Genomic DNA, 22969 nt, shown 5'->3' with positions numbered 1-22969 from the left:
GGGTTATCTCTAAAATGCTGAATTACTACAGCAATGTTATTTGCTTCGTTATAAAACTGCTGAAATTCAGATAATGAAAATTAGGTTTCTTTTCATCAACATCTTTTATTATGCAGCCAACCTTTAGATTCTGTCCACAACAGTCACGTGGTTTGGCTATGAGCAGAGGATATAAGAGAAAAGTAACATTTTGACTTTATGATCTTTAGAACAAAATCGCCCATTTTTCTGGCTTCTCTAATAAAAGAAAGCAGATTCGTTTTATATATGCCATAGCTGTACTCAGATTTCCTTTGGGAAGTAGCCAATTATTTTGAAGGCCAACACATTTGGGAGGGAAAATCAATGGTAAGTGTTCACAGCAGTTAATGACAGATATCAAAAATGATGATATGCTTAATTTTGGAAGTGGACTTGTTCATAGTGACTTTGTCTGAGCAATGTGGATTGAAACAGAGAGTGAAGAAAACAGCTGCCCATTTGTCGTGGAGATGGATGGTGAATCTGATGTTTGTGCAGGTTTTTTTTAGTATGCAGTTTAAATGGGCCCCTGGTGGCGCAGTGTGTTAAAGCGCTGAGCTGCTGAAATTGTGGACCAAAAGGTCCCAGGTTCAAATCCCTCTGTTAGCTCCAGCTTCTGCCAACCTAGCAGTTCGAAAACATGCAAATGTGAGTAGATCAATAGGTACTGCTCCGGTGGGAAGGTAACGGCGCTCCATGCAGTCATGCCAGTCACATGACCTTGGAGGTGTCTACGGATAACAGCGGCTCTTCGGCTTAGAAATGGAGATGAGCACCAACCCCCCAGAGTCGGTCACAACTGGACTTAACGTCAGGGGAAAACCTTTACCTTTTTCTTTAAATGAGCTATCCAAAGTTCTGAATCTATTTGGGTAAAGGCATCTGGCATCTCAGATAGTTCCTAAAGCCTAAAGCACATTCATTCAACAGACATCAGAGCCATGACCCTCCACTGCTTAACAGCCCCTTCTGTCATCCTGCTGCGGCTACATTACTCAAAATGACAAGGGAAACAAAGAAGGGGGGATAGTTTGTTTTGGGGCTGAGAGTGGCAGGAATGGCCTTGGGAGTCTGAAGGAGGATGATATGAAGTAGACATATATGCACTGCAAAAAATGAAGAAATGTATTTGCAGAAGAGGGGAAGTCAGCAGAAGAGAATACAAAAGAGAGCAAACGTTTACATAATGCTTCCATGTGTGTTTATTTATCAAATATATATCCTATATTTTTGAGAGGCCTAAGGTATCCCATATGGCTGGCTTCCCTCTGCTCTGAATACAAGGTCAATGAGTGACTTTTATGGTTTTCAATGGGACTTGAAGTTGGATCTCTGAAGCCCCAGCACAACACTCGAACCACTATACCACACTGGTCCTCATATCTTCTTAGGCACAAATTTGATATAATGACCACAATCTACATACTGCTCTGGTGATAATGGCTTGTGGGCAACTTCACAACACTGGTTACACTCTTCTATTTTTTTTACTGTTTGATCAGATCTGGGCTAGATAGCTTTGCAAACTGAAGACCATTATTTGTGAGGATACTAGGGTGGAGGGAATGATCTTGGGATGCATAAAGAAGTTGTGTGTATGGATAGATACAGGGAGTACTGCACGCTTTACAAAGCTCTGGGGATTTCTTAACTATGTTTTTTCTTGTTTTTCAAATAACTTTCCTTGAAGGTTGAGAAGAACCCTAAGCCAAGCAAGGACAGTCTCATAAGGCTTTATCACTTTGAGCTGTCATGCACCTGGCTGGCCAAAATATCAGCTTGATGGTAGTAGCTGTGCCTGTTGGCTCCCATGACAAAAAGGTGATGAAGTTTGTTCTGGCTTTTAGTGAGAATTTGAAAGGAACTATCCAAGGCATTGCAGGTATTTTGGTGATAACGTTCAGCCCTTTGGAGGCCAAGGGCCACTGGGAGCACCTCACAAAGCCCAGCTTGGATCTTAAAGTCCCGATCCTCCTCTTCCTTGAAACGGAAACATCCTCTTTGTTTCCAGAGTAAGAAAGAAAGGTAGGAAGGATTGAAGGGAGGGAGGAAAACAAAGGAAGGGAAGGAAGGAGGGAGTGCAGGCCTCAGGATCCCTGGAGCACGAAAAGGAGAAGGAGGAAAAAGGAGGAGGACAGCACGGATCCCCTCAGTATGCCTTGCGGAGCCCAAAGGGCTTTGCAGAGCACACTTTAAGAACTGCTGAACTAGACATTCACATATCTTTTTGGAATGTAAATAAACCATCTAAATGTTTTAGAAAAGGATAGAACATTCAAAGTTGAAAATAAATACAGAGTGGACTCACTGACCAATGGACACACACTAGAGACATAGAAATCACCAGGCAGAACAGCTTCATAAGGTGCATTTGGTTTAGTGTAGCCTAATTGCAAAACTTTCTGTACTAAGTAGACTGAGATGACTGATTACGGAAGACATGTTCAGAGGTATCATTAAAAAGCAAAAAAGCCATTTCATTTATCATGATAAAGTCCTCAAAATGTCTTCAACTGTCTTTTTGTATTCATTAGGGAAGTTTCCACTTGAATCATTCTAGCCTTAAGGCCACCGCTGATGTTCAAGTAGGGAAGAGCTATGACAAAAGGCTTGTCATTAATGGCTACCTCCTAAAACTTAGAAATCACTGTCCTCCAGGCTAAGAAGTGCTCATAAGACACATTGACAGCTGCCCAAGATTTTGGCATTTATTAGTGCATACAGTGGTGAATTCCCTCCTGTTGTACCTTTCAGCTTACTAGGTTGGCTCTGTAATAAGTCATTGTCTTTCTCAACTTTCATGGCTGCTGCTGGGAACCTCTCCTCCCTCACAGGTGAATAAAAGAACGCTGGCATGGTTTGAATTGTGAAGACAAAGACATATTTGTGAGATTATTTTTCCTTATTTTTTCTCTCTTTAAAAGTTTCTCCTTCAGAATTATGTAAACTCCAATGTGACCTCTGTATCTAAGAGAAATATGCTCCTGAACTTACCACTGAAACCATGGATAATAGCAAACACTATTAAAATGGATGAATTCAGCTAGAAATTATCATAGGATCACCTGAAGGACTTAAAACATTCCTAGAGAGAGCATATTCTGTCAGATGAAGGTAGATGAAATCACAGGTATTGATTCCATGGATACTTGGGTCTTATTGTATGATTTATCGTATTGATCACAAAATGGCGACTGCACAAGAAAGTTTAAACATCTATAAAATCTGTCTTTCTTCCTCCCTTCCTTATTGAAAACTGAGCTTAAGTTAGTATTCTTTCATAATTGGTTACCAGTCTTTTACTCCTTTAATAAAGTAAATCTGTAAATTACCAAACCTTAAGACAGATGCATATTTAAGGTTTTGAAGGAAATCATGCAGTTAACATTTGACTGAACTTGAAGAAGAATTAGAAGAATGAACATGGAGATGCTCCTCAGCAATTAACAGTCATATGGCACACAAGTCACCTGGTCAATTTCCCTAAGATAGTGAGATATATTGTGTATATACCAGTGGTTTCCAACCTTTGAGACTCCAGGTGTTTTGGACTTCAGCTCCCACAGTTCCTAACAGTTGGTAAGCTGGCTGGGATTTCTGGGAGTTGAAGTCCAAAACAACTAGAGGCCCAAAGGTTGGGAACCACTGGTATATATTAAGTAAATATATCACCACCCATTCAAATGCTGCAGCCTTGGTAAGCATCACATCTCCCAACAATAAAATGGCATGTTGTGAGTATGACTGAGACCTGCTTTTGGGAAAACAAGATGTCAGAAATGATCACAAGAGCAACTGACCCCAGAATGGTTATGTACACTGTAAAATGGCATCAAAGAGGGCCTGTCTGTTGCAGTGACAGTTGAAACCCACTCTTTTTATTCTTCCCTCTACAAGTAATAGAAGGAATAGTTGGAGCATGATTTGGGTTTGCTCTGACAGGAAGGAGGAAAACCATCAGTTCAAACCAGCTGTGATCCCAATAGACAAATGTCCACTATTTGATACAAAAGGCTATTCTGATGCATTTCAAATCTCAGGAATTGGTATGTTGGTATCTGCTTGAAATAAGTCAAAGAATATGAGGTATCCCATAAGGCCCTTATACAATACAGGGTTTCAAGCTTCCAAAAACAGGATTTCCTATAACAGCATGGTTTAGTGGACTGGGACACTGGAAGGCCAGAATTCAAATTCCCACTCATTGATGAAAACCTACTGGGTGAACGTGGGTAAGTCATACTTTCTTAGAGGAAGGCAAGGACAACTCCCCTCTAAACAAATGTTTCCCTCACGTTTGACTTAATTACCAGAAAATATGATTGGCCAGTTGAATGCCTATGTCTTTCTTTTTGGAACCAAGTCTGTCATTTCTTGAAATATTTTAAATGGATTGCAAAAGAAAAGAGATCTTCATTAAATTTCAGATTCTGTGAAGAGCATCAATGCTCTGACATGTACAAGGCGCACAAGCTCTCACCTCGCTCTGTATGATCATTCTCTGCTACTTCCTGTGACAGGAATAGAATCAATTTATTCAGACTTTCTGTGACTTGACTTTTAATTAAAGCCACATGTATATGAGTAGCACTCACGTTCTGTTTTATAAATGGTAAATTGCTTACCTCATCAGAGATCTGACCTCCAAAGGTGACCCATGTCCCTAGAAAGAAATACAATGATTTGTTACTCTTTAGGGCTTTCCTTTGATATACAAAACACATTATAATTAGGATAGTTTTTCCTCAGGGACTCTGGTGAAGTTGATTTGTTCGATGAGTCTTTTTCTAATGAGAATATACTCCAAGGACTCTGAATGCTTTCAGTTTAATTGGCTGACAAGCTCCAGCGGTCCATGCTTTTCATTGCTTAACTTTGTCATAACTAAGGGTGGGGGTTTCTCTCATTTGGATAGGACATGGATGAAATGTCTCAAAAATAACTGAGTTCTAAAAGTGGTTGTATCCTTCTCCTGCTTTTGTTAGCAATTGCCCATGATTAAATCAGTTTGAAAACAGCTAATCATACTGGAAGATCTCAGAGCTAGACGTGGCCAGACAGCATGCTGCATCTACCCTCCCACAATAATCCCCACATTAACGGTTTCATCCAGACTGTCTGTTGTAGCATAGCCAAATATCAAGGATGACTTAATCCAAACAGCAGCACAATCCTTTGCATGCCTAATCAGAAGGATGTCTTCTTGAGTTCAGTGGGCTTTGCTCCTGGGTAAATTGGAGCCAATGTGTTGTAGTAGTTTGAGCCTTGAACTATGACTCTGGAAAAGAGGACTTGACTCCCCATTTGGCCATGGAAACCCATGGAATGACCTTGGCCAAGTCACACCCTCAAAGCATCAAGAGACAAAGACAAATTGTCCTTTGAACAAATCTTATCCAGAAATCCCCATGATAGGTTTGCTTTAGGATGACCATAGGTCAGAAAAGACTTGAAACACACATCTAGAATGAATATAGGATTGGAGCCTAACAAAGCAATCTTTGGAAAGATGGAAACAACCTGCCGCTTCCAAAGTCTGCTATGTTCTTCCAAAGCCAGTCTTATCAAGAGACAAAGCCAAGAATGGAAGAATCATTCTGTGAATTTGGTGTAAGGCCATGTTGGGAAAGTTAAGTTATTTGAACCTGTCAGATCCACAGTCTATAAGAATATCTATAGGCAGGCTTGTCAGAATGAACTGTTAATTGCCATGACACTGTAATTCTGTAGGGTGAAAACCTATATTCTGAGGGTAGAGTCCTGACCCATCCTGTTCTCTCCCAGGTGTGAGTGTGTGTGTGTGTGTGTGTGTGTATATATATAACAGTCAATGACCAGCAACAGAAAATGTACAAGCATCAGAATAGTGTAGAAACATATGCAATTAGATATTAAGAAACACAGTGAAGAACAAGGTTAAAACACAGTATTGAATGTGGTAGTTAAATGATATAAAACATTTATATGCTAAAATGACAAATGTAAATGCTGAAGTAAATATTAAAACCTACTAAAACCTTGGCAACATCTTGCACCGACAAGCTATCGCTGCTGCACAAAAGCTAGCAACTTTGGCTGTAATTTTGGGGTGTTCTCTCCCAGGGTGCAGCTACACTGTAGATTTAATGTAGTTTCACCACTTTAACTGGTATGACTCAATGCTACTGAATCATGGGAGTCATAGTTTTTAAAGGTCTTTACCTTTCTCTGCCAAAGAGAACTGGTGTCTCACCAAACTGCACACACTATGAACTCATAGCACTGAGAAACATGAGCCTCCGGATTCGACTTTGAATCTAGGAGTACACCCAAACTATGAATCTGTGTCTTTAAGGAGAGTGTAAATTAATCTAGCACAGGTGGAATCCCTATTCCTTGATCTGCTTTCCAACTGACCAGGAGCACCTCTGTCTAGTCTGGATTAAGTTTGAGTTTGTTTGCCCTAATCCAGTTCATAACTGATGACAGACACTGTTTAAGATCTGGACAGCGTAGGATGCAAAAGAGTGGTAGAGTTGTATGTCATGTAGATGGCACCACACCCCAAAACTCCAGATGACTTCTCCTAGCAGCTTCATGCATATGCTAATTAGTATGAGGAGACAAAACAGAGCCTGGAGGGACCTCACAGGGGTTTAAACAGGACTCTCCACTTTGCTGTTTTTCTAATTAGTCTGGTGTGATGTTTCCAGTATCTGCCAAATGCTTGTGTTTCAGTCTTGTACCCTGTAGCCAGTTTTTGATTTCTCAGTATCATGCAAATAGTTTTAAATTCCTGTTTATACATAAAAGTCTCTATTTGTTTTTCTTTGTTTACCCCAGAAATGTCATTTCTTGATTCTGACATTTAGCACACATTTCCAAAACTATAAGTTAAAGTTAGCTCTCCAATATAATGGTCCAGCCTTTCCCAAATGGGTGATTTCCAGATTGCTTAGTCTATAACCCGCATCATCCTATGAATGAGGACTATGGGAGAAAACTGGTAGAAAGCAACTCTATTTCCCAAAGGATACCTCTACACATTTCCCTAATAGAGAATTGCAATTTGCTAGTAAATATCTATGAAGTTAAAAAGGACTGCTATTTATGTGTTAAATAACAATGAGTTTAAAGCGAAAGAAATGCTTATACAAACTTTGTTTCGACTTGATGTGAAAAAGCAGGGTGGTGAAGTGTGAAAAAGGGAATTATATAAAAGAGTGCCCTTTGTTCTTTGTTACTTAGCTACCATGTCACTTCCATTCAGTCACTGTTCAAAAGAAGCTCAAGCACGCCAGACTCAGAATGTGAATGTGTTAATGTCTATATGTGTGTGTCAATTGACAAAGCTTCAATGGCACAGTGGAGATGCTTTAATAAAATAAGTCCATACTTTTTACTCCATGTTTCCAACCTCAACCAAATCACGCCCCCAGAGCCATCTAAAAATAGTAGCCAAGGGAATTGTCACAACAGGTTAGAGGGTTGGACCTCACCTGCCTCCATAATTTGAGAATTGCTTTGTGTGTATTCTGTCACTTTGAAGTTGTAAGAATTTTTGATAGAGCTTTATATAAAACTATATTAGTTCGGTTTGAGTATGAAGTCTTAAATAGGGGGTGATTTTGCAGATCGTGGAGGGAGAAAGAAATCTGGTGACTACCTATGGCACCATTTGGTGAAAGATAGACCTCTGAAACTGCCCCTAAATGCCATTTGATCAAAGGGATTGAGAAGACTGGCCTTAAGCTTGGGTTGAGAGATTTGGCTTCAGTAGAGTTCATGCAACTTGGGAGTCAGGAGCTTTGAATTGGCTGGTGAGCAACCCAGCTTTGGAGTTTTCTCACTGGGATTAGATGCTGGGGAGGAGCTCTAGAAGAGATCAACTGCCCTTGCTGCTCCTGCACTAAGTAGTTCTTCCCCTTTTGCACATTTCAGGGGAAAAAATAGGTGTCAGCTTTGATAAAATAACACATATCCATTTTCTGGGGTGTGGTCTCCTTATTTCTTAGGGTAGTCAGCAATTTGAGCACTGATTTGTGTATATACAACTTTATGGTTGTAAGAAATGTTGGTAGAGCAAGATTTGTAGGGTGATCTAGTTTTATTTAAAGCCCATTTTGGAGAAAAGTGGAATAAAAACAACACATCTTGTGTCTGCAATGGATGACATTATTTTGGCAACATGAGACCCAGTACTTGCAGAACTGAGATCATTGTTAGTATAGGATAGATAACAATATGCAACCTTTTCCCAAAGCATCTTTTCCCTTTACATTATTCCTTGTAAAGTTTTAATGCATGAATGAATCACATCCAAGTTCAGTTTCATATGTGTCCTGGCTGAACTCAGCTCCTCAATATGCTATTTGAAATTATTGTCCCAATAAATCTACTTCTCTTTTTCCTGTAAAATAATGGCTTTGTTTTGTAGTATTTCACTACTTATATTGCTCATTCCTTGGAGAATGGAATGACTTATTCTCACAAAACTTGGCAAAAAATGGAAAACAAAAGAAGACAAAAGGAAAATATCAATGGAATTATTTTGAAAGTCCAAGAACAACCCACCCAACAAAATTGTATTTCAAAGCTTCATTAGTTTTGTTAATAGATGAGTAGATTACTATTGTATTGTTAACCTTATTAAGAAACCTTCTGGTTCATGTCCTGAAAGATCTCTACCATCTTAAAAAATCTGAGGTGATTTAAAGATTGGATAATAAGTCTCAGAGGAAGAAATGTATAATGAACAAATGACTCAACACCAATGCATATATGGAAGAATATATGCCCCCCCCCACACACATATAGGAGAGGATAAATTTTCAGTGTCAAATTGTTAATGTGTATGAGTATTAGAATGAATGCTAAAATATTTCATCTGAATGATGTGCACAATTTGACTGATGTCTGCTATTTACTCTAGTCATGGTCAATAGCTTCAAGGCAAATTCACAGTACTAATATGCTATGCTCTGCTTATCCCAATATTTTGCTGCACAGCTAGGTTTGCAATACGAAGAAGTATGTTTAATCTGTAGCTGCATTTTTCACAGAAATTAATCTTTCCATTCTGATTTCATAAATTGTTCATGAACCTCTCTAATCCATCTCCCCTGAAATAACCTCATTTGAACCTTTGTTTAGGCTCATATTTATCCATTTATTTCCATTTATTGACCTTAGATAGAAAGTTCCATGAAAATTCATATGTCATGCAGGGGCTAAAAATCTAAACCGTAAACCCCAACGAGCTAGGGTTCAAAGGCCTTCTCTAATATATGTCCTCTGGTGACCTCAGATCTGTATCTGTCAACCTCAGTCTTTCAGTACAATATTCCAAAAGATCTGCCAAAGCTGGTTTTGAGATAATGCAAACAAATTATTTTGGGAGAATTGAAAGTGGTAGATAAATGTTAACTGTTATTGATCTTCTTCTTCTTCATAGAAACAAATCTCCAGATAATCTGGAGATATGACGTTAATGAAACAGCTGGTGAGACAGGGAGAGCATCTTTAGTGAAAAACACCCAACAAACCTGACCAAATGTAGCAGAAGGACTAAAATATAATCAGGACAAAGAGTGTCTACAGAGGTCATACTTTTCCTTTCCAAAATATCCCCATCAAGGATAGGTTTTTCAATCCCTGCATCTTCCTGATGCCTACATTTCAAGACTTTTTCTTCTGACCTCTCACCATATTTATTTCTAAATCCACATGTTATCAAAAGCTGTGGCTTTTGGACTACTTCAGAATCATTGTTGTATTTGAATGTTCCTCAAAGCTATGCAATCCACAGAATACATTCTTGTCCTGTCAGGAGCGACTTGAGAAACTGCAAGTTGCTTCTGGTGTAAGAGAATTGGCAATCTGCAGGGACGTTGCCCAGGGGATGCCCGGATGTTTGATGTTTTGCCATCCTTGTGGGAAGCTTCTCTCATGTCCTTGCATGGGGAGCTGGAGCTGACATAGGGAGCTCACCCACCCTCTCCATATTCAAGCTGCTGACTGTCGGTCCCCAGTTCTGTCAGCACAAGGGTTTAACCCATTGCACCACTAGATACAGAATACATTGCCCAAGCCACACAGTTCAAGACAAATGGTTTCAAACTACAGGCTCCAGATTTAAGTTCAAGGAATCTGCTGAATTTGGAGCCACACAAAGCAGAAAAGAGGAATCATTTTAAAAATGGTTCTGCCATGCAAGGAAACAGAAGGTACATCTAGCATCTTTTAAGAAGAAGCTGAATCTCTTCCTTAAGTTGTGAAGGGCATTTGTTTGATGTAGCACATAGTTTTCCTCACTTACATATCTTGCATAGGGATGCTCTGTTTTATGATTTATCACTGGAAGGTAGACCCAAATTAATTTGCAAATCTAACCACTAATTCATGTATCTCTGAGAAAATCCTGGTGTGGGAGGCAAAACAGGTGAGAAGATGGGAGTAGATGTTCCTATTGAACAAAGAATATTATGTCTTTAGCTCCTGGATAATGGTCTTGATTTCCTTTCCCCTTTTCCTTTAAAATTATCCTTGTGACGGGCTGGTTTCGTCTGTCTTGGTTCTGTCAGAGAAATATGTACAGCCCCATTTCTACAGCCGAAGAGGGAGCAAACTACAAACGGCACTTAACACAAGCTAATCAAGGAAATGGAGCACTGAAGCACACAGCTTATCACATTGTATTGCTGAAGGGTGAACTGCTCCCAGAAGTAATATAAAGCCAATGCATTGATGGTTGACAAGACAACTTCTAAACAACTTGAGGTCACTGAAACAGGTAATACAGTCAAAAATTACAAAGTGTCCTTATCTGTGTTATGAAATATATCCTATCCAGAATTTCAAAGATTCTTTTATACACAATAAGTTCATTCATTTTAAGCTCGAATGTGTCCAGAGAGGCATGATAAAAATTATCAAAGGTTTGGAAGTCCACGAGGGGCATCTTAGGGAGCTGATTATGTTTAGCTTGGAGAAAAGAAAGCTGAGAGGTGACATGATAGCTATGTTTAAATATTTGAAAGGAGCAAACATGCAAACAGACAGGAGCAAACTTTCTGTTGCTCTGAAGTGTAGGACACAGAGCAATGGATTCAAGAAGCAGGAAAAGAGATTCCCCCTAAACATTAGGAAGAACTTGCTGATGATAATAACTACTTGGCAGAAGAACATATTTCTGCTTCAGAGTGTGGTGGACTCTCCTTTTCTTTCTCTGTCAAGTGCTTTGAATGTGTGTTTCAGTATGGCAAGGGGCTGGAGGGCCCTTATAGTCTCTTCCAGCTCTATTATTCTATGATTCTAAATGAGATGATTGTTCAGCATTTGCAATATTCTTGCAGATATTCTCTCTCCACTGACGACCTCATCAGATGAGGCTGACATCAGCGCTATGCACCAGTTTGCCTTCTTCTTTATGATGAAGCCCACCAAGCTCCCATAACATGATGCACTGCAACTTCCAACAGGACTTCATCTTAAAGGGGAAAGCAAACCAATACATGCTTCCTATGTTGCCTTGGATCAACAAGGAGAAGCTGAGGGGCAGACGCTTCCTCCCATGGGATAGGGACATTGGTGAATTGGGTGATGCAGGACATGGGGCAATGGTTTCCCCAAGCCTCCAGACGGGCACAGCTGGAATTGCCACAATCCATGGCGATTCCAGCAGCACGTGTGAAGAAGTCCTGAAATGGACAGGGAATTGCCCAAATAAGCATTCTGTGCATGCATACAGATATGTGTCTGGTTTTGCTTTGCTATTTCATCGTGGTATGGAAATGACCTCGTGCTTTCAAAGGAAATGTCAATAGAATGTAAGTTTTGGCAAGTTCAAATATAATGGCAGCACTTGAATACATGCTGTCCAAGGACCAGCTTAGCTGAAGCCCCACTATTACACAATTATAGTGATCTGAAGGTTGGGTTGCTAACCTGAAGGTTGCTGGTTAGAATCCTTGAGACGAGGTGAGCTCTTATCTGTCAATATTAGCTTGCAGAGACATGAGAGAAGCCTCCCAGCAGGACAGTAAAACATCCGAACATCCCCTGGGCAATGTCTCTGTAGATGGCTAATTCTCTCATACCAAAAGGGACCTGCAGTGTGTTCTCAAGTCGCTTCTGACACGATAATACTCAAATTAATAGTGCTACCATTCTATTCTGACTATCATATTTAGTGTTATGTTTAACTGTGCTATTATCCATGTCCCAAGGAATCCGGCACTGGTAGTTTAGGAAGAGTTATTTAGAAATCTCAGCCACATAATTCCACTGCCTCACCAAATCCCAGGACTCTAGTGGATGGCAGTTAAGATAGAACCATAGTGCTATGTTTAAGTTGTGTGAAATTGGCAACAAGACCTACAAATATAGTGCAAAGAATGCTCAGACTGAAGAAATAATGGATCTTCAAGAGATTCAAGATATATGTGTTTGTGTGTACATATAGCCAAATAGATAGCGGGAGAACGCACAACACATGCATGTTGGAAAATTGCAGGGACAGGGCACCAGCTTGCAATTTCATTTCATATCAAATAGCATATTTCCATTTTAGCAGAATTTTCCTTTCGGGTTTCTTTCTCACCTGGATGATGGCATGGCTAAACATAACACTGAAATGTATTTCAGCAAGATGTCCAGAAGCCCTGCTCTTCCTATCTCTCTTCATTAGGCAATGTTTAAAATGCTTGAGTTCATTTATTACTTTTTTGTGAATTGTGGTTTCTGAAAACTATTGTTCATTTAGAAATCAGGACTGATTTATGTTACTGTTAGGTCTGAATAATCCCAATGCTTCTCTGGTATCTGGAAATGCAGACGTATAAAATATTCCTGGAATAAATGGGATTGCTGCAGTGGAAATGAGCTGAATGTTGCCCGTTTGCTCCTCCAATCTTTGAATATTAGTTAATAAAATTATATTCAATAACTGAAAAATCTGTGTACAGATAAGTTTTTACATTGCATGGTAATTTATAAGAATTGGAGATAAAGTCACGGCTGTGAATTTACTGGAATAATAAACAAAGCCATCCTAAAATTATGCCATATTGGAAACCAGCCCTCAAAAGCAGGGCAAGAGATAAAAGAGCAATTTAAAAATCAAAGGAAATGCTAGAAATATTAATGGATTAAGGATATTGTTTCACACAGCAGATACTGCTAAGGGCATATGGAGAAGGAGACAGAACAAGGTCATTTTACAATTCCTGGATGCTTTTTTCCCTGGCGCTGTGGAGACCACCCTGTGGGGCTGATGTCTTCTCTAATCTTGTCTCTTGGGGACTGCATTAATCATAACATCAACTATTGTTCACAAAACTGCACCCTTTTAAGTAATGAAAGCATTATCTCTTCCGCTCTTTAGTTTGAAAGTCTCAAGATGACTGAAGGAATGATGCTTTATTAAGTGATGTAAAAGATATGTTTAGCTCCAAAGTTTACGTCGCTCCCATTTTCTTCTGCAATTTGTAGTTTTGTATTTAAATATGTATTTTAATGCATTTCACCACAAAATATGTTTTTCTAAATGCATTTTATACAAAAGCACAACGGTGTATTTTTTTTTTAAAAATGTATTTTTAAAAAAGCTAGGAGCTGCATAAACAGGCCAAGAAAAAGCACAAAATCCAAAGAGTAAATATATTCTGATCTTTATTCCAAGAGATGCAGGTAGCGTTGCTTTGAAAGGTGAATTTGAAACTGATGAATATGCTCAAAGATTTCTACCTACAGAAAGCCTATGAATGCCACATGCATATTTACTAAGGACCAAACTGCACGTCAACATTCGTACCTTCAATGCTTTTTCAGGCTATCTGATGTGGAATGTTTTTCCCAATGTGCCAGAGACTGATATCTTATTTTTGTCCATTGCCTATAGTTGTTTCTTTCTTTCCTAGAAAACTGTCACAACCAGCAGGATATCATTCAAGTGTCCAATTTGGCAGGGACAGTCTTTATTGCTCCTCTGTCATCCCATCCTTTCAGGCCCCTTTAAAACGTTCCCATTTCTCTCTCCTCTTCTTCCACTTTCCCCCTTTGTCCTCAGCTAATGCTATGAATTGAGTACAAAGTGCAAAAGTAGTTTATACTCAGTTAACTCAGAAGGGAGAAAGGAGGCAAGGGGAAGGAATTTGTCCCTCCCAGCCCCCTTCTACACAGCTGTATAAAATCCCACATTATCTGCTTTGAACTGAGTTATATGGCAGTGTGGACTCAAATAACCCAGTACAGATATTGTGGATTGTCTGCCTTGATATTCTGGGTTATATGGCTGTGTGGAATAGCCTCCAGGAGGTTCAGGCAAAAGCAAGCTGCTACAAATTCTTCTTGTGTGTTCTTATTAGTAACTTTTGCCATCTTAATCCCATTCTGATGTCACTTGGCCACATTCATCCCAGTGTTCATCTGTGAAATATTGGAGGGCATGCAGCAGCTAATGGCTCATGGGCTAACAGCGGGCCATGGAACATCACCTCAAACAGCGCTGGGTTAGGTGTTTTTCATTAGCATTTTCCAGGGACAAAAGTACTATAAAACAAAACCTTGGAAAAGTGGCTGGTTTAGAAAGCTATACAGTCAGCCCTCCACATTGGCGGGAGTCAGCGGAACTCCCATGAAAGTGGAAAACTGTAAATAAATAAATTGCTTTTGTAAAAAAACCTGGAGTACACCGCTTCAGGAATTTCTGGTCTTCTAGTATGACTCTATGGTTGACTTAGGCTGGATGCTGGCCACAGAATTGCATCGGAGGACCTAGAGGTTCCTAGGGCACCATCTACACTGCCATATAATGCAGTTTCATAATGCAGTTTGACTGCATTGAACAGCATTATATGAATCTACTCTGCCATATAATACAGTTCAATACAGTTAAAATGCATTATAAAACTGGGGCCCAAGAGAAGGGTTCCCTCTAGAAATCTGTAGGCCCTGCAGCATGATAGGAGGAAGTTAATCATCGAGTCACAATGGAGGACATCGAGATAACATTTTTAATCAAATCTGCAACTAATGAAATCCGCAAAAGTCAAAACTGCAGACGTGGAGAGCTGCACTCTGAAAAAAGTTGCTCTCCAGGTTCTCCATATTTTTATATGATGTAAGATAACCATATGAGTTACTTGGGTCATCTGGTGCCATATACTGTGTGACAGGACTATTCCAAAGAGTCACTGGAATTACCCGCCATATGTTCTGCATATGCCCATATAATTGTAGCCAAAACAACCAAAGCGTATGACTCAGGATCTGTGGGTAGAGAACATGATAAGAGCAGTTCATATCCTGTGCTACTTTGGAACGACTATTGGATTAAGCATTTCCTTCTTTGAACAAGAAGTGCAGAAAACTGTTCCAAAATATCAGACGGCTGCAGACTGACTGTTTAATGTTGTTACAAAAATGCCTAGAGGTTTAAATATTAAGAATAAATATTTGACACTGTAAGCCGATTGCTACTTAATGGTAACTCAAAATGAAATTAAATGCATGAGCAGTGTGTAAAGAGGTGGGAGACTAGGGTAAAAAAAGGAAAGCACATTTTTGGGCATGTTTAAATCCTTGCTGCTGCATCCTTTCTCTGCATCCACTGTTTCTAGGCCAATAGACCTTTTCTTGGATGGTTATTTTTAGTAATTGCATGGCAGGGAGCCATTTCTTTCATTTTCAAAGCGCATATTCAGCAAAAGTGACCTCACAGTTAATGCAGCTGTATTAAAGAAATACAATTTTAAAAAAATCTCAAAAAAGTAAAATAAAATCTCCCTATGTCCTCAAACCACATTCTCAAAAGGAAGATCTACAGCAAAGATGGAGAAAATGTTTCTCCTCTCTTCTCCTGATCTTACACCATTCAAACAGAGAAGAAATTCACCAGGGATGGAAAAAAAATCCAAAATATTCAAATATGCAAAATAATTTTAGAGTGTTGAGAAACTCTGTTGAGAAGAATCCTGGACTATTGATAATCTTTACATTTCAGGACTTATTCTGTGTAAATTCAGACACTGCCATTTTGCACAGAATAAGCACAAAATAATGTTTTCCTACATAAAAATGCTATCTTCCATGCAAAAAATCTATTTGTGAATTTAGTGGGGAACAAGTACCAGATTACAAATAGGTTTCAAAACCTGGGTGGTCATCAGCAAGACAACTACTAAAATTGCCTCCCTGGAAATAAAGAAGTAGAAAAGAAGTGATATAATTCCATTCTACCTATCCCCATTGTCCCACTTTCCATCAAGCATAATGGTGGCAGATTTTAGGGAGCAGGCACTAGAGAGCAAGATGGGACAATCACATAGGATAGATTTAAATGTTTTTCATTCAACCCTGGATTAAGGATGCTTTGCAAAGGATAGCACTGGTATTGATGTTGCCCATCAACAGTGAACAGGCACCCAGATCATGTAGTCATGACATGCTCTATTACAGTGAGATATATCCAGTCTTTATTGAAAGTATACTTAATATTTGCAATATTTCCATTTAAGTTAATATATGCAGATGTAAGCAAACTTGTATCTTCTTCTGTTCTCTTGTTTGTGTACAGTGTAAGAGTTCTGCATGCCGAATTCCACTTATGACTCATTGTGTTGCTGTAAAGAAGCACTGATCTATGGGAACACAAGCTAGATGCTTCTCTGATATCCTCACTCGCCAAAAGCAATAGAATGGTCATTGAAGGTAGCTATTTCAAGACAGTGAATCTTTGGGGTGGGGGAGATTTGATCATTGTAGAATAGATGTGGGCAAACTTCAGCCCTCCAGTTGTTTTAGACTTCAACTCCCACAATTCCTAACAGACTACTGGCTGTTAGGAATTGTAGAAGAAGGTCATACCAACTTTCAGGATGCTGGTCATTCTATGTGCGGATGTGCATGCAAACACATATACTTTATGTAAGTACACACAGATACATTTTAAGGAATTCAAATTTGTCAATGGAGTGTTTGTGTGTGTGTGATATGAATGGTATGTAAATCCAAACCTCCCGAAATTTCTCCCAAATGTTTTTAGTTCAAGGAAATCACACTAAGATATTTTCCCAAAAACAAAACCAGGTGAAAATGGGGAGTGGTTGGCTAGATCTATTGGAATATAGGACTTATTTAGGCCTGTGCCGTTATCAAAATATCATTCTCTTTTTTAAGCTACCGTACTCCATTGGAGGATAGCAACTGATCATCATGCCCTGAGATTTATAAGAAGCTAGCTTAGGTACTCGCCAATGTCTGGGTTAGGGGTTCTGTAAAGATAAGCATTAGAAATATTATTTGTTTGGCTTTGGCGTTTATCAATGGTCCCAATAGAAAATGCATAAGGATGTGGGTAAACTACAGTTCCTATCATCCTCTGTCATTGCTCCCAAACCCTGCTAGTATTTAAAGTTGATCATGATGGGTAAGTGTGTCAAGTTTGTTCCAGAGCCATTGTTGGTGGGGTTTACAGTGCTCAGGATCCCCCATCATCCTGAAATTGCCTCCCCACAAACCACACCAGTAGTTAGTTGCTCATGATGGGTATGTGTGCCAAGTTTGGGCCAGATCCATCGTTGGTGGGAATCACAGTGCTCTCTGGAAGTGGGAGCCATCTTGGAAATTTCACATATTCGTACCTACAAACCCACCAACACACATACAAACACATTCTCACTTTTTATATTGATAAATGGACTGTTATTCTTGAGGAAATCATTATATGCTATTCTTTTAGCATGTTGTAATTTATCCAGAAAACTTGGATTACATTAAATCTATGATAAATAAGCAATCAATAAAAATAAGGAAAATATGTTCCAAGTTTTTTCCTGTAGGCTTTTGGATCTGCCTGCTGACAAACTGATACATTCCCCCCAAACTTAGGATTAATTGCATTTCAGGATGTACAACTGTCTTGTTTGATTATTACACTGATGCTTTCATTAATGGATCCCACATTGTTCAAAAGCACACGTCTCATAGCAACACAGGTACGTAAAGGCTGTGCCAGATCCCACATAATCATGTTTTTCATAAACAAGTGCATAGTGTTAGATGGGAAGAACAAATTGTGACTGAGTGAATGATGCAGACAGAATGTATAACTTAAGGTGCACCCACACTGCAGAATTAATGGAGTTTGATAAAAGTTTATCTGCTATGGCTCAGTGCTATGGAATTAAAAGGTCATTAGCTTTATCTGCCAAAGAGTGCTACAACTCCCATGAGTCCATAGCCCTGAGCCATGGCAGTTAAAGTTGCCTCAAACTGCATTAAGTCTATAATGTAGATGCACCCTTTGTATCCCTTTTTGAAATGATAGCGAATACAACTACCCTATTTCTTCCTCAATTTTTTTACATGGAATTATAGAACCAAAAGCTGTTCCAAAAAGAACATTGCAAAAAGTTTCATATCATCCCACATATGTCTACAATAACATCATTTTAAGAATACTGAAAGTATATGTAGAATAAAATGTATCCCACATGTGTAACATTGTAAATCATACTGCTGTAGTAAGGTATTATTGATCTGTGTCTTCAAGTCAACTCTGATTCATGGCATCTTTACAACATGGGTTTCTTGGCAAGATTTCTTCAAATGACGTTAGAGTGTGATATACCCAGGACCAACTCTGTAAGTTTCCATGACTGAGTAGAGAATGGAATTTGGCTGTTCAAGAGTTCTGATCCTACTAAATCTTAGCCATATGCATATCTGATCTCATTACTGTGATATTCAGTCAGAACTAATGGGATACCATATTTGTCTATATCACTTTTATGTTACTCTTTATTTTTATTTTTAAATTATATCCCAACCCAGTAACAAAAGATTCCAGTATACCTGACTCCTTATACAAAAAAGGCAGAGGAGCTGAAGAGAAAGTGGGGAACAATAGGGCAACATCGTGGGAGGGGATGGCATGGACCCTGACTGTAGGGAACACAGCCAGACGGTTCCTTATGCTGCCCAATGATTTCCCCCACTGTCCTTTTGCTTTACAAAGTGTCATCTGATGATGTCCTTGGTGTCCGAGCAACAGCAATATTGCCACAAAACTAACCTTCAAGTGGAAAACTGCGGTCACACAATATACTAGGATGCCACATACAAAGGACTTTATATAAAAAGAACTCAAATAGATACACATCATGTATTCATACAAGTGAGCCCCCAGTAGCGCAGCGGGTTAAACGACTGAGCTGCTGAACTTGCTGACTGAAAGGTTGGAGGTTCCAATTTGGGGAGTGGGGTGAGCTCCCACTGCTAGCCCCAGTTTCTGCCAACCTATCAGTTCAAAAACATGCAGATGTGAGTAGATCAATAGGTACTGCTCCGGCGGAAAGGTAATGGCGATCCATGCAGTAATGTCAGCCACATGAGGTGTCTATGAACAATGCCGGTTCTGCGGCTTAGAAATGGAGATGAGCACCCATCCCCAGAGCAGGACACGACTAGACTTAATGTCAAGGGAAAACCTTTACCTTTACTTATTCATACAAGCTTCCAAACAAACAGCCCTTTTAGATCAAAGAAAACACATTCTTAGCCTCATTTTTATCAGCTATTTAAATGAACAAATCCAAGAAAAATTAACATGATTAGTATATCTCCATAAAAGATGGCATACTACTTACCTAGTCCCAAACACGAAACTCTTAATCCAGATTTCCCAAGGTTTCTAGAATCAAAAAGAAGAATATAATTACCATCAAGACAGCATAGTGTTGTGGTTTGAGGGATTGGCCACAACACTAGAGAACAGGTTTTGAGGGCCTGCTCAGCCATAGAAACCCAGTGGGTAACCTTGTGCATGGCATACTTTCTCAGAGGAAGGTGAAACCAAACCCTATCTACACAAATCTGTGATAGGTTTGCTTTAGGGTCACCAGAAGTGCATGGTAATCATATATATGTTTACCAAACATTCTTTGCATACATATTAGACATTTTTGACAAGTCAGATGTATGCATTTCAGAATTATATACAAATCGTGAATGTATATATTTGAATTTGTGACAACATGTAGGATAATTATATATTGAGAGATTATTTACTAATTACATTTATACACAGCCCACTAAAAGATTTTCTTGATGGCTTACAAAAACAAGAAATATGTTAACAGCATCACCTGACTTCTATATCCCTCAAAGACCACAGCAGAGCCCCAGAACACTTGACTTTCCTAATTTTGTTGGGCCTTTTCAAGTGCTTTTTCATTTAAAAATGGACCAAAATACGCCCCCCACCAAACTACTTCCAAATGTAACAGCTTAGCATTTCCATTCTCCAACAGTAATCCAAAATAATAACTTTCTTAAGTTCAACAATGTTATAAAAACCAGTTTGGCTCAGAGAAAAAACTTTCCTTCTCCTAGTCTTTGAGAACACCTTACCAAATGTTGACATTTCAATAGTACTTTGAGAAGCAATAGTACTTTGTACTATTGTACTCAAATAGTACTTTGAGATAGTCAAGCAGCCTTTCAATATTATTAAAACTAGGACCTTGAAATATTTACTCGTCCAAGTATGCAAATTTTGATCATGAGTGAAATGCTAAAGACTTCTCAGGAAGCAATTTTGCACCTGAGTCTTAAAAATGTCTCTACAGAAAGGAATGCTGGAATCTGTCAACTAGCCAAAAGAGAATTATACATCTCCATTTGTTCAGATGATGTTGCAATTTGGCATGCCATTGCACAAATTTGTTGAGTTAGACACTTTTAGTGAGAATATATTGTTACAAGACAAGCTCCTGAAGAAGTAGCATTTTGTAGTGAATAAAAATAAAGTAGATATATTTAGAGGCGTGTGCCGTGAACTGTGGTGTGCCACACATCTTCCTTTTAAGCTGTTCTTGCCTCATTTAGTATTCATTGTAGTAACACAGTACTTGAATAAAATATCTTCAGTGGCTTATCACAATATAGAGATACATCATAATAGCAGTCAGCCAATGATTGGCCAAACAGTGGCAGTTTTTCTTCCTTTTTATTCAGCTCTAGTCCAAGGACCAAATATGACACAGTTGATGCTAAACAATAGCAGGAACAGCTTAATCTTTTTTCTGATTGGAAAAAGTTCTCTAGCATCTGATGTCCTGACATTTGTTTGAAGGATATACCTTTTACATGTAAGTCTTCTGTCCGAGATCCCCTTACTCATTTGAACTAGAGTTTCACTTTCTCAAAAAACATGTTATATTGTTATAAACAATGTGGTTGGTTTCACTAGTCAGAATGGGTTTTTTTTATTTCAATAGTTATAGAACACAGAACACAGGACCGGGCTGTGGCGCAGGCTGGAAAGCAAGCCAGCTGCAACATATCAACAAATCACTCTGACCAAGAGGTCATGAGTTCGAGGCCAGCCCGTTGCCTGCGTCTTGTCTCTGTCTTTGTTCTGTGTCATGCCTTTATGTGTGCAATGTGATCTGCCCTGAGTCCCCTTCGGGGTGAGAAGGGCGGAATATAAATGCTGTAAATAAATAAATAAATAAACAAACTCTTCTGATGGACCTGTGGTTTCTATCATATTGTATGTTCTGCATTGCAGTGGTTGTCATATGTGAACTTTCATGTGCAGAAAGCAGAATTGGGAAGATGTTCAATGTCTCTGTCCAGTAGAGGGTTGCTTTTATGCAACTATGTAATAGAGGTGGGAAAGGGACCCACGTGCAATCGGACCAAAATTAATTGAGGCTGAAATGCTATGGTCCTTGATGCATCTTTGGACACTTTTTCTGATGTCATAGTTCTCATTCTTGCAATTCAGCCACTGTTGTTTTTTTTTTAGCACGTCTGCTACTGTTACATGTTTGTAAATTTACATTAAGGACCTTATCTCTCTCTCTCTCACACACACACACACACACCATACCATTTTGTCATCACATGGAGGAAATGTCGCCTAACTGGGGCAGAAGTGTACAGGCTCTTCTAGAGCCAGCACAACACGGTTGCCTTCCCATGTTGACGAGGAAGCATCTTAGGATGCCTCCATGCCGATTGGGTTTCCACTGGAAGTTGAGGGGCATCATGTGATGGGCTGTGTGTCCATCCACCCCTCAACTGGCTAGCAAGCATCTTAGGATGTTTAAATTGGTACATGTGATGAGGTCTTTGGACAGTGGTTCTCAACCCGTGGCCTACAACTCCCAGAAATCCCAGCCAGTTTACCAACTGTTAGGATTTCTGCGAGTTGAAGGCCAAAACATCTGGGGACCCACAGGTTGAGAACCACTGTCCTAAGTAAAAGGTCATGTAGGATTTTAGCCATTGTCTATATTCAATGGCTGTGCTTTAGCAGCTTCATAAGAGTAAACAATGGGAAAGGCTTTCCATAACACAGACTGCTAAAAGAAGAGAGAGGGAAAAAGAGAACCAAAGGAGAATCTTCTGCCATTATGCCTCTATGCTTTGGAGCTCATGACTTAAAAGAGCTGATTCTGTATTAGCAGATGGCAACCTTATTGCTGTTTTAAAAATAAAATAAAAACAACAAGGAGGTTTTCATGTGGCAGACTGCTAATTACAGCAACAAGTAAAGTGCATGCATGTTTGTTCTATGACTATTACTCACTTGGTTAAAAGAAACAGAAAGATGGGCTTAGGACCTTGGGATTTAATAAATTCTTTTTTCATGCAATTTTTCCTTGCATCCCAATATATATGCCACATATATCTACCTCTTCACACATATATAGTTATATACTGGATTGTATCCTGTAGTGCAAATATGCTTCAACTTGTACAAAGCAGGGCTACTGAATTTCACCAAGCTAACACTAAAAAGAGAAATCAGCATAAAACTTACAAAGAACCAAACCATTCTTGGATTGTTTAAGAGAAGATTGGGCAAATTAATGGCAGATGGGACCATTAACAGTCAAGATTAAAATATATTATCTACCATATATAAATTTGTATATAAATTGCTCACTGATATACA

General features: G+C 39.1%; 1 protein-coding gene across 2 annotated transcripts in view; it reads right to left on the bottom strand.

The window, feature by feature from the left end:
• The window catches only part of kcnab1 (potassium voltage-gated channel subfamily A regulatory beta subunit 1), a 205447-nt gene that overhangs the window by 46050 nt on the left and 136428 nt on the right, over positions 1-22969 (bottom strand). For both annotated transcript variants that reach the window (XM_008106126.2, XM_003218175.3), the window contains exons 2-3: positions 19650-19693; positions 4647-4684 (exon numbers count right to left, since the gene is read on the bottom strand). In XM_008106126.2, the coding sequence (XP_008104333.1) occupies positions 4647-4684; positions 19650-19693 (82 nt within the window). The remainder of the gene's footprint in view (positions 1-4646; positions 4685-19649; positions 19694-22969) is intronic.

This window comes from Anolis carolinensis, chromosome 3, assembly GCF_035594765.1.
Source record: "Anolis carolinensis isolate JA03-04 chromosome 3, rAnoCar3.1.pri, whole genome shotgun sequence".
Lineage (NCBI taxonomy): Eukaryota > Metazoa > Chordata > Lepidosauria > Squamata > Dactyloidae > Anolis > Anolis carolinensis.
The sequence above is the reverse complement of the archived record's forward strand: the minus strand, read 5'-3'. Positions and strand labels throughout refer to the sequence as shown.